The sequence below is a fragment of the Antechinus flavipes genome, chromosome 5 (genome assembly GCF_016432865.1).
Source record: "Antechinus flavipes isolate AdamAnt ecotype Samford, QLD, Australia chromosome 5, AdamAnt_v2, whole genome shotgun sequence".
Lineage (NCBI taxonomy): Eukaryota > Metazoa > Chordata > Mammalia > Dasyuromorphia > Dasyuridae > Antechinus > Antechinus flavipes.
In genome coordinates this window covers 218,582,737-218,597,935 of record NC_067402.1, presented here as the reverse complement: position 1 = coordinate 218,597,935, position 15,199 = coordinate 218,582,737, and the positions used below count along the sequence as shown (strand labels likewise).

Below are 15,199 nucleotides of genomic sequence, written 5' to 3'. Positions count from 1 at the left end.
TTTCCAAAATGTTTGAGGTGTTTACCTAAGGCCTTTTTTTGATTCATGCTTCATGTCTATTTTAATTTTTGATGCTTTTGTCTTTACATCATGTTCATTTTTCTTCCACTCCAAGAATTCACAGATGATTAAAAAAAAAAACCCAAGAAAAATAGTTACGCTGCTTCTCCCTCAACCTCCATCATTAAAGAGATGACTTACTATGGACAGGAGGGGGTAGGGTAAGATATATGTAGAAATGTATAAAGAGATCAATAAAAATTTAAGACAACTTCAGTAAAACCAAGCAACATATACTATGTTAAATAGCAATAGCCCCCACCTTTGCAATAAGGGAAGATCCCTTTCTTTACCTTTCTCCAGGGTCAAACTTGGCCATCTTTTATATTTGGTCTTCCTGTTCATTTTGCATTAGTTTTTCTGTCTCCTATATTCTTATTGCTCAATATTACTTGATGTTTAATTACTATTCCACTACTTCACACTATGTTTACCATTCTATAAACAATGGACTTATTTTTCTAGTTCATTGCTATTACAAATTTTTATATCTATTGGACCTTCATTCATATGTTTGACCTCTGTGTGGCCTGATCTAATAGTATCTGAGTCAAGAGTATTTTAAATCATTCCCCCCCCCCTCCCCCAGAATGGTTCAAATAGAACAAAATTCCATCAACAGTTTGTCTTATCACTTAGCCCTTCTAATATCCAATAGCTCCATGATTTAACATCTGTAAATTTATTGGTTATGCCATCTCACATTTGACGTTCATTTTTTAGTAATTAGGAAGACTTCATACCATTTGGCTCTCTTTTGAGAACTTTATGATTAACTTTAACATTAACTCTTGGCTCCTTTTGTTATTTGGGCAGATCATTTAAGAGATTTGATGCAAAAATTTTCTCTCAGTGACAGCTTTCCTGCTTATCCTTTCACTGATTTTGTTCATGCAAGACCTTTTACAATTAATGTAAACACTAATGTAAACTGCCTCTCACTTTTGTGGTTGACAAATTTTTCTTACCTATGGCTTTTTTGATATTGATGGTAAGACCTTTGAAATTCAAGCTTCATTTCCATTTTAAGTTTTTAGGTGTAATTTAAACCCAATTTCTGCAAAACTGCTTTCCAGTTTTTCTAAAAGTTCTTGTCAAATTGGGTGTTTTCCCTTAATTTATAAAACATTGGACTATGTTTAATTGTATTTGATTCAGTTGTTTGCTTTTAATAAGTGATTACAGTCTAATTAAGCATGTTTCCAAACATCACTTTACCTTTACGTACAATTATCTTTAGTCCTGTCCTTCCACCACAGCAATAAAGCTCTTGGTCCTCAGAGGACAGGACCACCAAAGAATTGTTTTCAAGACAGAAAATAAGCATAGTTTTAAGTATCTTTAAAGACTATGAATTGAATGAAAGACGTTAACTAGAAGCAAAGAAGTGGGAAAAAATATGAATTGACAGAGGGAAAAACACATGTCTAAGAGACAGATGTGTTTATTCCATGAAAAGAAAGCCAAACAATCTAAGTGTCTTACATAAAGTAGAAGGACCTACAATATGAGCAATGAAACAAGCCTGCATTTCTTTAACTAGGGCTCATTCGAAATACTGATACTAAGTAAACTATGTCTTAGGCTTCTGAAGTGTCCACATTCTTGGGAGGTGCACGCAGAACAAGCAGCTACTGGGTTCATCCAACAAGAAGCCACAACTTTATTGATAGAAACAGTACAAATTTCAAATCAGGTTGCATTTAATCTTCTCTGAAACACTGAAAAAAATGTCTTTGTCTCCAGATTGTTACATCGTTAATTCCTGCAAAAGAAAAAAGATCATCAGGAAGGAACTGACAACTCTGAAAATGCAATCAACAGGGACTAGATACTAGCAGAAAACAATGGGCCTGAGGATGAATGCATCCCTGATGAAAAGAGATCAAGAATAGAGGAGAAAAAAGCTAAGTGGGAATAGGTGTTTCCTAAATAGGCTGCTCTGTTTTCAAAGATACCAAGAGGATCCAAAAACCTTACAAAGATGGCTAAATAGTTCAAAATTCTTCTTTGTTAAGGTTAATAGTAGAATTTCTAAACGAACATCTTCACTAACAACCAGGGCAGAGGCAAAGAGAAAGGACATGAACACTTACCATAATAGCATTTACAATATCATTACTGTTGTTCTTTAGGGCTCGGACAGCCTTTGCTCTGGATACATTTGCTTGGGACATGACCAATTCTATATCCTTAACTTCCACACCTGTTTCATCAACCTGGGGATAAGAGAGAAAACAAGATTACAACCATAGCAAGACAACCTGGTCCAAGAAATGTCTGGGTTACAGACAGATCCAATACCATATTCTTTACTCACTGGTTGGAACTGAAAGTTCTCAATAATGCCAAATGATACTGGCTTTTTGCATATGAATTTAATTAATGCTAGGGAATCACATATGTAGAACAGGAAGGAACTTAAGAGATCATTTTGTCTACCTCCCCCTTCCCTCCATTTTACAAAAAAAAAGAAACTGAAGCTCAGAGAAGTTAAGTGGCCTGCCAATCCAGTGTTCTTTGAGTTATGACTTGGGAAATGACTCCGAGCCAGTTTTCATAACAAGATCATTACAAAGATACTAATGTCCTCAATCCCCTATTATACCTCTTCCTCTTCACTTTCTTCTTGTACAGTTGGAGTTTGTGTATTTTCCTGTATGTTTGAAACGGCTTCACCCTGAACTTTGAATTTTTCAGCAGCAGCTAGCTGTGCCTGCTGAGAGAGATCCTCAATCTGCAAAATAAGAAAACATGAACAGAGATACTCATCAGTACAGGCCATCAGTCTAGAACAAACAAAGGATCCCAGACAAGCCCAATGCCAAATCTAAATGCTTTCCCAACCTCATAGTTCCTCACTGCATACCTTGGCTTCCCCAAAGACTATGTAGGTATCTGAAGCTGGGCTCTTGTAGACATCTGGCTTTGTGATTACGAAGAGGATATTCTTAGATTTCCGAATGGTGACTCTAGTAACTCCTGTCACTTGTCGAAGTCCCAGTTTGGACATAGCCTGCAAATGATAGGAAACAAATGAAAACCAAAATTCCCAGCTCAAGAAAGGAAACATTAGCTGTGGGACATGAGGAACACAACATCCAAAACCCACTTTGCTTAAAAGACTTTGCCAATTGCTGAGAACAGCAAGATTTGCTAAGACCTCTGGATTCTTTAAGAGGAGGAAGTTAAATGAAAGAAATATTCCACATCAGTTTTGCTAATATCCATATCGATTCAAGAAAGCCCCTATTCCCTTCCTTTTGGCTCCCCTGTACCTTTCGTGCTTTCTTTTCACTTCGACTCTGTTTTGCTTTACTGACTGGTTCTTCATCGATCTCAGCGGCTGCTGCCAGCTAGTGAGACAAAAGATTTGAGTCAACGCACAAAAATCCTGGCAGTCACATTGCCCCTGTCAATTCTCTTGAGAAATAATATTTTCTCAGTCTCCTTTTCCAATGGAAATTCCTCAAGTAAGGCCCTTTCTTCCAAGAGGGAACTTTTTCCTTTCTTAATTTTTTTTTTTCCAGTTTCTTACATAATACAGTATCCTATATATGCCTCTCTTCCCAGAGTTACCCTATATAAAAAAGCATTATCTTTTTTTTTTTTTTTTTTTTTTGGAGAAAATAAAGGAAAAAACTTAGCCCAACTGAACGATTATACTGAAGAACTCTGAAAAAAAATATGCACACCATGGACCTTCAGTACACTGAAGAAGGTGTAGTTGGGGATGTCCTCTCACATCTCATTCCAGTCTTGAGCTTTATAATTCCATTACATTTCTTTCTTTCTTTGTCTTTTTGGTTAGTTACTTTGTAGTGGTTATGTATATATTGGTTTCTTGGCTTTGCTTATTGCACTCTGCTTCAATTCATGCAGATCTTGCTTTTCTGCATTTGTGTGTGACAAATATATTCTTATACTGCAGTAGCATTCCATTACATTCATATACTACAATTTATGTAGCTATTCCCCAGTCAATGGGTATCTATTACATTTCCAATTCTTATGTATCAGGAAAAAAGTGTTGTTAATAAGTATTTTGGTGTTTATGGAGACTTTTCTTCCATGGTATATAAACCCAGTTTCTAAAGTTTCTTGTTCAAAGGGCAGGGAGATTTTAATCATTTTATTTTCATTATTTCAAGATGCTTTCTAAAATGATAGTACCATTTCAGTTTCAATCAATGTATTGTGCTACTTATGTCTCCCCTCTAACATCCTTCGATCATAAAGGAAATGTGCCTACCTGGGCCTGTTGCGTGGTTGCCTGTGTAGAATCCTGTTCCTCAAGCTCTGGTACTGATTCATCACTGTCAGATTCTGTTCCAGACCCTGCGAAAACACATTCAAAAATCTTTTATTTTTTAATAGTTACTTGCAAGAATGTGCCCTGAAGAGGAAGTGCAGGACAGCAGAAGCCACTTACCATATCCCACAAACTAGCATATCATGCTGTTTCTTTTGCTAGAAGCTGATTCCAAATTAGCAATTTCTATGAAGCCAGCTAGGCAGACCTCAACATAAGGGTCACTGTAGGTAGTACACACAACTTTATACAAAACCCTAAAGATGAAGGCAATCAATCTAATAGATGCAAGTGATGATTGCTTTCCACTCTTTTAAATTTCTCATTTCTTAGCAAAGCCCATTTTATGCTGGTCTGTTCAACTCTAACCTTACCACATCCCTTCAACTATACTGGAACAAGTTTTGCAAGCAAGGTATGACCAGTGACTAAGTGACACTTGTGAAGCAAACTTAAGTCTAGCTACACAGTAAGGGGAGGAAGGGAGGGCTAAGCCAGGCAGGGCATTTCCTCCCTCTCTTCAAACAGGCAAGGAATTGTAAATAGCTGGTACAGGAGTTTGACAACTTTAAAACAGCTTTCCCCTAGAAGTTTGTACTAGTTTAGTTAAAATTTCTCAGCAATGCCAAATTACAGCCTGATTAGCAACACTTTCACTAGAATTGAAGTCATCATATTCTTTCTCTAATGACTCCTCTGAAACCACCGATATTTTAAAGTTAAAATTTTCCCAACTGAAAGGCAAGCATGACTCAAAACTACTCAAAGGCAAATCTGCTGTACCATTTTACGGAGGGAAAGATAATACAAAAAATCCTAAATCTAATACAGATTTATGAGAGTCCCTGGGCCTCAGTCATTGATTGACAAATCTTAATGTGACAGGAAAGAAAATCTAGGCAGCTAGAGATCCCAAACTCTACCATACAATCCTAGGCCCAGGGACATGGTTAGTGATATGGGTAAACAATAAAAGCAAATGACAGTGCAGTGGGTCTTGGTTTTCAAAGTCAGACTAGATAGGCAGGGAAAGGAGTTAATGAAGATTCAAAGTCTAGTTTGGTGACCATACCACATGAAGTTACATGACACAAGTCCGAGGTGATGAAAACCAAGAATCCACACCATTTCCCCAAAATTTTTGCATTTTAAAATAACATTCTATGAACTATGTCCAAACACAAGCAAGGATAAGGGAGAGTGGCGCATCCTAAGGTTAGTATTGGTGGGTGGCCCTGAAAAGGGTGCGGGCGACACACCATGCACACGGCAAACCAAGGCGAATACCCTTGTTGTTCTTCAAAACGGGCTGCTTGACAGGAGGGATCGGGGCAGGGACCCCAGTAGGTTTGGGGGTGGGCATGTCCACCAGGACCGGCTGGAAAGGCAGTCCCCCTGAGGGTGATTCCGGGGGGATCAGAGGCGGCAGCTCGTCCTCATCAGCTGGGGCTTGGGGCTTACAGGGTGCTTCGGGCACCAGCCCAGGTGAGGACGGCAGAAGAGGCTGCTGTTTAGGGAGCAAAGGAGGAGGGGCTGGGGAGGGAACAAGAAGCAAGGAAACTGGTGGGATGGGAGCTGGAGAGAGAGAAGCTGATTGAGCCTTAAGGTTGGATTCAGATGCAGCAGCTACTAATGGAGAAGACTGGGCAGGGATAGGTGCTATGAGATCCTTTGAAGAGGGAGCAGGACCTTCCCTCTTTTCAGCCACAGAGAGACCTTTAGAAGCCTGGGGAGAAACATCTTTTGGGCCAAGAGGGGCTCCTGCAATACCAACCTTAGTTGAGGAAGCAGGGGATGCTTCTGGAGATATAGGAGTCCTAAGGGGTGAAGTTGCATCACCCTTCTTGGCTAATGGGACTTTTGGTGTACTCTTGGGAGCTGTAGGGGCAGCAGAACCTTTCTTAATTGGGGAACCTTTAGAAGCTTGAGGAGAAACACTGGCTTCCAAAGATGAAACCATTTCAGAAGTGTGATTAGTAGTCTCTTTAGGGGTTACTATGGAAGAAGTTGATTTGGGAGATGGAGCAACAAGGCCGTCTTTGGGAAGTGGAATCCTATCTGACAAAGTAGAAGCCCCTTTGTGAGCTAAGTCAGGTAGAGCAGCAGAATTCTTTTTAGGTAGGCTTTTTTTAGAGGCTTGAGGAGAGAGAGTTGCTCCTTTGGGGGACAGAGAAGTAGAAACTTGGGAAGTGGGGGCACCTTTAGCTGCTGCAGGGGAAGTAGCAGAACCCTTCTTGGCTGGGGACCCTTTAGGAGCCTGAGGAGAGACAGTGGCTTCCAATGGAGAAGTTGCTCCAGATGAGGAATCAGAAATAACTTTGGGAGATGGAGAAGCAGCTTGGGGAGTGGGGGCACCTTTAGCTGCTGCAGGGGAAGTAGCAGAACCCTTCTTGGCTGACCCTTTAGGAGCTTGAGGAGAGACAGTGGCCTCCAATGGAGAAGTGGCTACAGAAGAGGAATCAGAACTAACTTTGGGAGATGGAGGAGCAGCTTGGGGAATGGGGGCACCTTTAGGAGGTACAGGAGAAGTAGCAGAACCCTTCTTGGCTGGGGACCCTTTAGGAGCCTGAGGAGAGACAGTGGCTTCCAATGGAGAGGTTGCTCCAGATGAAGAATCAGAAGTAACTTTGGGAGATGGAGAAGCAGCTTGGGGAGTGGGGGCACCTTTAGCTGCTGCAGGAGAAGGAGCAGAACCCTTCTTGGCTGGGGACCCTTTAGGAGCCTGAGGAGAGACAGTGGCTTCCAATGGAGAGGTTGCTCCAGATGAAGAATCAGAAGTAACTTTGGGAGATGGAGAAGCAGCTTGGGGAGTGGGGGTACCTTTAGTGGCTGCAGGAGGAGGAGCAGAACCCTTCTTGGCTGGGGACCCTTTAGGAGTCTGAGGAGAGACAGTGGCTTCCAATGGAGAGGTTGCTCCAGATGAAGAATCAGAAGTAACTTTGGAAGATGGAGAAGCAGCTTGGGGAGTGGGGGCACCTTTAGCTGCTGCAGGAGAAGGAGCAGAACCCTTCTTGGCTGGGGACCCTTTAGGAGTCTGAGGAGAGAGAGTGGCCTCCAAAGGAGAAGTGGCTACAGGAGAGGAATCAGAAGTAACTTTGGGAGATGGAGAAGCAGCTTGGGGAGTGGAAGCATCTTCAGGAGGTACAGAGGAAGTAGTAGAACCCTTCTTGGCTGGGGACCCTTTAGGAGTCTGAGGAGAGACAGTGGCCTCCAAAGGAGAAGTGGCTACAGGAGAGGAATCAGAAATAACTTTGGGAGATGGAGAAGCAGCTTGGGGAGTGGGGGCACCTTTAGGAGGTACAGGAGAAGTAGTAGAATCCTTCTTGGCTGGGGACCCTTTAGGAGTCTGAGGAGAGACAGTGGCCTCCAATGGAGAAGTTGCTCCAGATGAAGAATCAGAAGTAACTTTGGGAGATGGAGAAGCAGCTTGGGGAGTGGGGGCACCTTTAGCTGCTGCAGGAGAAGGAGCAGAACCCTTCTTGGCTGGGGACCCTTTAGGAGTCTGAGGAGAGACAGTGGCCTCCAATGGAGAAGTGGCTACAGGAGAGGAATCAGAAGTGACTTTGGGAGATGGAGAAGCAGCTTGGGGAGTGGGGGCACCTTTAGGAAGTACAGGAGAAGTAGCAGAACCCTTCTTGGCTGGGGACCCTTTAGGAGTCTGAGGAGAAACAGTGGCCTCCAATGGAGAAGTGGCTACAGGAGAGGAATCAGAAGTGACTTTGGGAGATGGAGAAGCAGCTTGGGGAGTGGGGGCACCTTTAGGAAGTACAGGAGAAGTAGCAGAACCCTTCTTGGCTGGGGACCCTTTAGGAGTCTGAGGAGAAACAGTGGCCTCCAATGGAGAAGTGGCTACAGGAGAGGAATCAGAAGTGATTTTGGGAGATGGAGAAGCAGCTTGGGGAGTGGGGGCACCTTTACCTGCTGCAGGAGGAGCAGAACCCTTCTTGGTTGGGGACCCTTTAGGAGCCTGGGGAGAGACAGTGGTTTCCAAAGGAGAGGTTGCTCCAGATGAGGAATCAAAAGTAACTTTGGAAGATGGAGAAGGAACTTGGGGAGTGGGGGCACCTTTAGCTGCTGCAGGAGAAGGAGCAGAACCCTTCTTGGTTGGGGACTCTTTAGGAGCCTGAGGAGGGACAGTGGCCTCCAATGGAGAGGTGGCTACAGGTGAAGAATCAGAAGTAACTTTGGGAGATGGAGAAGCATCTTGGGGAGTGGAAGCATCTTCAGGAGGTACAGAGGAAGTAGCAGAACCCTTCTTGGCTGGGGACTCTTTAGGAGCCTGAGGAGAAACAGTAACCTCCAATGGACAGGTATTTACAAGTGGGGTAGTAATTTCTTTGGAGGATGGAAAAGGAATAACAAGTGGAGCAGTGGGGTTCTCTTTGGAAGCCTCAGAAGGCAGAGATAGTGGAACTGGGGCCTCTTTAGAAGGTAGAGCAGTGGGATAGAGCAGGGGGGTACCTTCAGAGGCTAGAGATATAGTTGGTGTAATAGTGGTTGCTTTGGGGCATGATGGAGCTGAAGTGGGTAGAGCAGTGGCTGGAAGCATAGGTGGTGAAGTAGCGGGAGCCTTTTTGGGGGATGATGGCATTATGGCTAATGGGATAATGGGAGCCCCTTCTGGAGTTGGAGGTGGCACAATTGGTGTAGTTTGGGAGGATAGTGACTTTGTAGTTGGTGGGGTAGTGGGAAACTGGTTAGTGGATGGCATAGGGCCCCCTTTGTGGGGTGAAGTCACAGGTGAGGATATAGGTGACCCTTTTAGAGATGGAACAGCTGAAGTCAGGTCAGAGGCAAGGGGGGAAATAGAGTCTTTTTTAGTTGGGGATCTATTAGGAGTGGCAGTGGCCACTAAAGGAGAAGTTGCTACTCCCGGGGAAACAGAAATTGTAGTAGCTGGTAAAACAGATGGAACTGGTGCACTTTGGGGAATAACAGAAACTAGAGTTAAGGAAGAAGGAACTGCAGCAGAGCTCTTATCTGGGAGCAACTCTGGAGTCTGAGGAGTAACTGAGGCCCCCAAAGGAGAAACAGCTACAGCTGAGGGAATATGGGAACACTCAGGAGATGTAGGACCTTTTGAAGCTGCAGAAGAAAGAGTGAATGGAGTTGCAGGATTTTTCTTTGTTGGAGAGTCCATCTGAGCTGAAGAGGAAAGAAGCCCCTGAGGAGAAGGGACAGTTGGGATGGTGGAAGAACCTTTGAGAAGTAGGTTAAAAGAGCCGGGAGGACCATCAGAGACTTGAAGAGGAGATGCTAAAGGAGAGGGAACAGAAAGATCAACTTTGGCTAAAGAGACTTTTGGAGTGCTAGAGACCTTTAGAGTAGAACTGTCTGCGCTTGAAGTTGGAGCACTTAGTACTGTCAGAGAGGGGACTGCAGCAGGAAAAGGGGATCCCATGAGATCTTTTTTTGCTAGGGTGGTTTCCTGAGATGGAGAATCTGGTGAGGATTTCAAAGAATAAGTTGAGGGACTTTTGGGAGCCACATGGGTCAAAGGTAATGTAACAGGTACTTTCTTGGCTAGAGAATCTATCTGCACTGGAGTAGAGACTTCAAGAGGAGACATGGGGACAATTTGGGAATCTTTAAAATTTTTCAGAGTCTTAAGAGAAGGGGCTGCAATCTGGACAACAGAAGGATCTTTGGGAACTATAGGGGACAGAGGTAAGGCTGTGGGGAGAGCAGCATGATCCCTCTTAGCCTTGGGATCAGCTGAATCTGAAGGAATAAAAGAGCTACTTAATGGATATTTGCCTCCCTCCAACGAAATGGGTATAGTAGCAGTTATAGTAGGGGGAGATGGCATAGCAACTTGTGTGGTTGTTAAAACTGGAGCAGTTCCTTTTAGAGCTGGACTCTCAAGGGGAGAAGCTTTGGGTCCTAAAGACAGAACAGGTGGAGACAAGGGATAAGCAGAAGGAACTACTGGAGAAATGGCCCCAAATGTTGGGCCAGAAGACAGGTTAGGGGCTATGCTTATGGAAGAGGGATCTTTCTGAACAGGTGGCATCAGTAAGGAAAATGGGCTCCCTATAGGTGAACTGGCCACAGCAGGAGAAACTAGAGGATCTTTTGGAAACAGAGTGACAGGAGATCCTAGAGTTTTAGAGGAGTTTGACAGTCCCTGGGAAGAGGTGCCTAGAGGAATGGTGATTGGGGCAGGGCTTTTAGGTTTTAAGAAATTGTCAGAGTCTATTTGATCTGAAGCTCCACAGCCGAGAGAAACAATCTGCTCTGCATGTGAAAGAGGAGGGCCCACAAATGGAGTGAAAGTAGTAGAGGGAGCTTTTGGAGTCTTAGTTGTTGGAGAAGGGGCAGTCATGGGAGAGGCCTGGTCTGAAATGGGTAAAGTAGGGGCTGTTTGGAGAACAGTGTTTGACTCAGAGTGTAGAGGAGTTCCAAGATGTGGTGGCAAAGAAATGCCTATATCTGAAGGGGTGTAAGTGCCTTTTGGTTCAGTGGATTCCCGAGAGGTAACTGTGACAGAGCTGGAAGTCACTTTTGGGATTGGATTAATTCTGGGATTAGTAGGAGTAAGCAGAGAAGCAGGTGTAGTTGGGCTCACTGGACTGGGTGAAGCATCCAGATTCTTTTGAGGAGAAGAAGGGGCAAGGGCCACTAGAGACAAAGGAGCTGAAGAAGGGGCACCTTTCAGAGCTGGAGAAATCATAGGGGAAGCCAGAGCCAGGGCAGCTGGGGAGATGGGAGGTCCTATTAGATCTGGGAGAAAGGCTGGTGTGACAATGGGAGAAGATGGTGGCAAGGAATAAGTGGCTGAAGCTTGAGGAGAACCAATGCCTAAAGGCAGGGTAGCCAAAGGGGATGTCTGGGAAAAGGGTGCTACAGGAGGCCAAGAGGTTCCTGTGGTTAAACCAGGAGCTGAGGGAAGAGAGAATGAGGAAGGTTGGTCAGGTGTGGTCAAAGGACAAAGAGGCTGGGGAATGGGAGAGAAAGAAGAGAGGGAAGGAGAGGGAAGGGGAGGAACAGGTCCAGGCTGTGCCGTAGCAGTGCTAAAAGACACAGGGGGCATAGCTGGAGGGAAGAGAGAATAAAAGAGGGGGAAAGGAAAAAACAAAGGTGAGTTATCCAATCTCATTCAGCGAAACATGCCTCACAGAAAATATTTTTTGTTTTACCTGAGCATCAAAGCCACTTCATATGAAAGTTTTTTTAGAATTATGGGAACAATATACATCACAAACTTTCTCTTAACAGAACACCATTAGGGGCTCATAAGAATTTTGCCAAGTGCCTGCAACAGAAATATTGTCTTGGAGGAGGAAAAAGTGGATTTAGAAAGAAAGGGTGGTATATGTAGGTACCCCAAAGTCCAGAAGCCTCTATTCCTCACTTCTAAGGGCCTCTGAACCACAAAAAAGGCCCCTTTCTTACACATTCTTCCATACTGCCCAACAAGGATCAAAAAATAACAAAACCAGGTCCATGTACTTGTCACTTAGTGTTGATAAACCCAAATAAATTCAGTAAAAAATAAATCAGAAACCATCCTCTGACCCAGCCCAAGGCACAGATCCCCCTCAGGTTAGCAAAATAGGAATTCTAGAATCTTTGCTACTCCCAATTCACTACACAGTAGGATGGCATTACTGAAAGAACAGTGGAAAAGGAGCCTGAGGTACTAATTGACTGCTACCAGATAATTCTGGAAAAATAACTTCAGCTTTTTGGGCTGGTACCTTCATTTGCAGAACACAAAAAGTTGGCCTAGAGGATCGCTTCTGTCCCACTTTTTTCTTTAGGATTCTATACTTTTAGGTGAATGTGCTACGAAGGGGAAAAAAAAGGTACATGCCTTGATTTTGTAATGTTAGCTCCTTAGAGGTATGCAGATTAATTAGGTATCTTAGGGCTTTATTATTAGTCATAAGGGTGTAGGCTGTCATAACTTTAGCTCAAGTTGCCCAACCAGCCAGATTTCAGATGAAAGTAGGGTAAGAGATAGAAAAGGGGTGTGAGGGGAAGGAAAATGCAGAGTTGAGAATGGAAAGGGAATTCTGTATCCCCTAATTTCTTGATGCTCCCCAGTCTTGAAATGAGGAAATGAAGATTAATGTCAGGGACAAAGAAATGCTCAAAGGATTCCTCTGAATACTGGAGTATTCACTGAAGTATAAAACTGGACTAGCAAATGATAATCACTGGGAAAGAACAGCTTACCAAAAAGTCATATTCAACTCAACCCTAAAATATCTATACAAAAATAGGATGCCCAATTAGTCTTCTCTGGAAAACTTGTAGGCTTGTAATTGGGATATGTGGATGGCCAACAAGAATGCAGGACAGAAACCCAAACAAGAAATTGTCCAACACCTACTTTAGCTTGAAATCTAGCCAGTAATCCTCTCTCTCTCTGGACACCTGGATCATTCACTTCAGTGATTCTGCCTGCATTGTTTAGTCATACAAAGTCATAGCCCACAGATCATTGTCCCTTTAAACATTAAAAATCTATTGTTTCAACTCAAGTCTCTTCCTATTATAATTAAGGCTTGTCAAGAACAAGAATAACCAGGACAGAAAACTGTCCACGGGCAAGAAAACTAGAAGCCAATTTTCTCTCTTAATAAATAGGAGCCAGAGTAGCTCAAAATTTGAGGAACAGTCTGAACTTGACAGTTCAAATTTCAGAACTGCTTTGAATTTCATCCCATGCTTCTAGAGTGATGTTTAAAGGACAGCAGAAAACTGTATTAAATTCTTTTAAGAAATATTGAAATAATTTTATCTTCTCAGAAATCTTCCCTCTCTTCTTGCAACCAAGGGACCTGCTTCTCTTCCCTGGCATGGTAGCAGCTGCATTTAATCCCTTCAGCTGTTGAAAGTCAGAGGGGAGCGGAGTTTTACCATACATATCCTCCAAAGAGCTCACTGTATAAGATACCACTGGACAGACGACCATAGGAACACATATATATGTGTGTGTGTGTGTGTGTGTGTATTCATTTTAATCAGGGAAAGTGAAGCATGCCAACAAGTTGTAAGGATGAGAAACACTTCACTCAGCCTAATGACAAACCAGTCATTCTAAATTTCTTTAGCTTTCATCTCCCTTATAGTAACACCTGTCTTTACAGACTGAAAATTTAAAAAAAAAAAAAAAAAAAAAAAAAAAAAGCAACTTTATTGGACTCTAATATTAGATATATCAGGCCCCAAAGTTTCTTTAGGGAACATCTTCAGAAAATGTTGCTTGCAACATAATAAAACCCTATTCACAGCACTAATCCCGGGGACACATCATCATCCCAGGGGAGAACTCCTAGGACGGTCCCCCCATTTGTGAGCATCTAATCCAGACATGTGACGGAAGGCACAAAGCCAAATGACATCTAAAACCCTGATGCAACTTCCTGGCTGGAGCTTCACCCCAGCTCGGGTCTCTTCAGCCAGTCCGTGCTTCGGCCATTTCCAGCAGGGGGAGAATCTCTGGAACCTGCTCAATTTACTTATGGGGAAAGGGTCACAACAGCTCCTTTTCCGGAAATAGATATAATCCACAGATCGTCCCAAAGGGGAACCGACAACTTTCTAGTGAAAGTGAGCTCGAGAAACTCCCTAACTCCACCAACTCGAGGGGTCCCAAAGTCGGACAACTGCTCCCTCCTCTCCCCCGTTTGTCACTTGATCCTCTAAGACCGTTCAGTCAATCAAGCTAATTGCGAACCGAGCAGGACCTACCTGTCTCAGCCTGGGGCTGTGGCAACTCTTGCTCTGTGGCTGGGACGGTTTCTGTCGCTTCGCCGGGCATTTCTGGGTGGAGAGAGGAGACCTCGAGTTACCAGGAAAGCCCTCCCGCGGCTGTCCCCGGAGCCCGCTGGTCCCCGGCACCGACTCCGCGTGAGGAACGGGCTTCCAAGCGGCCCCCGCAGGTCCGCGGCTACTTCGTAACCAGCAGGGCCGCGGGCCCCCTGCTCTTACGGCCCCTCAACTGCCAAGATCCACTCCCCGTGGGGGCGGGGGCGGCTCTCGCTCCGAGGCCTCGGCTCTCCTTCCCTCCCCCCCCCCCCCCCCGCCCCCAGTCCGGCCAAGGCCTGCAGACCCCATCTTGTACGGGGGCCCTGGCCTGCTCCCCTCCCGCAGGCCCCCGCGTCTCGAGGGACCCCGCCGGGCTCCCGATTCTCCTTAATTCCATCCCCGGTGGAGGGGAAGAAGGACTGACCCCCGTGGGAGGCGGATGGCGGCGGATAGAGCGCGGCGGGAGAGGGAGCACTTACTGTGACGGGAACGCGGATCCAAGATGGCTGCAGAAAGAAATCTGGAGTGAGCGTGACCGGCCCCTGCTGCGGCGGAAACAGAGCGCGGGGAGGGGCGGGGCCAGCGCGTGCGCTTCCGGTCCAGCAGCTTCTGGCTGGGGAGCCACCTGATCAGGGAGGAGCTTCTAGCTGCCGCTGTCATTCAATTTCACGTATTTATTTAGAGCCTACTGTATGCGGTGGAGTCCCGGAACTAGAAGTCAGAGGCAACCACTTCTCTCAAGGGTCTCGCAGTGTAATGATGGAGACAACATGCAAACAATGGACAAAACATTATAATAAATTGGAGATAATAGAGGGAAAGCGGTAGAAATAAGAGGGATTGGGGAAGACTTCCTGTGGAAAATGGGATTTTATTTGGGACTAGCCAGAGAGGTCAGTAGGCCGGGTAGTGGAGGGAGAGCATTGCAGGCGTTGGGGACCGCTAGAGAAAATATCGGAAGCTTAGGGATGATGCAAATTCTTTTTTCTAATACTTAATAGCATTTTCCCAATTACAAGATAGTTCTTTCTTTCTTTCTTTCTTTCTCTTATTATTTTCTTATTATAG

General features: G+C 44.5%; 1 protein-coding gene across 20 annotated transcripts; it reads right to left on the bottom strand.

The window, feature by feature from the left end:
- Nucleotides 1-1,699: 1,699 nt before the first annotated feature.
- Nucleotides 1,700-14,728, bottom strand: NACA (nascent polypeptide associated complex subunit alpha). Of its 20 annotated transcripts, none has more exons than XM_051962936.1 (10): nucleotides 14,611-14,728; nucleotides 14,075-14,146; nucleotides 7,037-11,407; nucleotides 5,660-6,727; nucleotides 4,313-4,398; nucleotides 3,339-3,416; nucleotides 2,930-3,076; nucleotides 2,669-2,797; nucleotides 2,157-2,279; nucleotides 1,700-1,825 (listed from the first exon to the last, which is right to left on the bottom strand). In XM_051962936.1, exons 2-10 carry the CDS (start codon nucleotides 14,142-14,144, stop codon nucleotides 1,811-1,813), a joined length of 6,087 nt encoding a protein of 2,028 aa, XP_051818896.1. In that variant the 5' UTR covers nucleotides 14,145-14,146; nucleotides 14,611-14,728; the 3' UTR covers nucleotides 1,700-1,810. The 20 variants fall into 20 exon arrangements, with proteins under 20 accessions (XP_051818896.1, XP_051818892.1, XP_051818898.1 ...); XM_051962932.1 differs by having other exon boundaries at nucleotides 5,660-7,036; nucleotides 7,193-11,407; XM_051962938.1 differs by having other exon boundaries at nucleotides 7,193-11,407.
- Nucleotides 14,729-15,199: the final 471 nt, after the last annotated feature.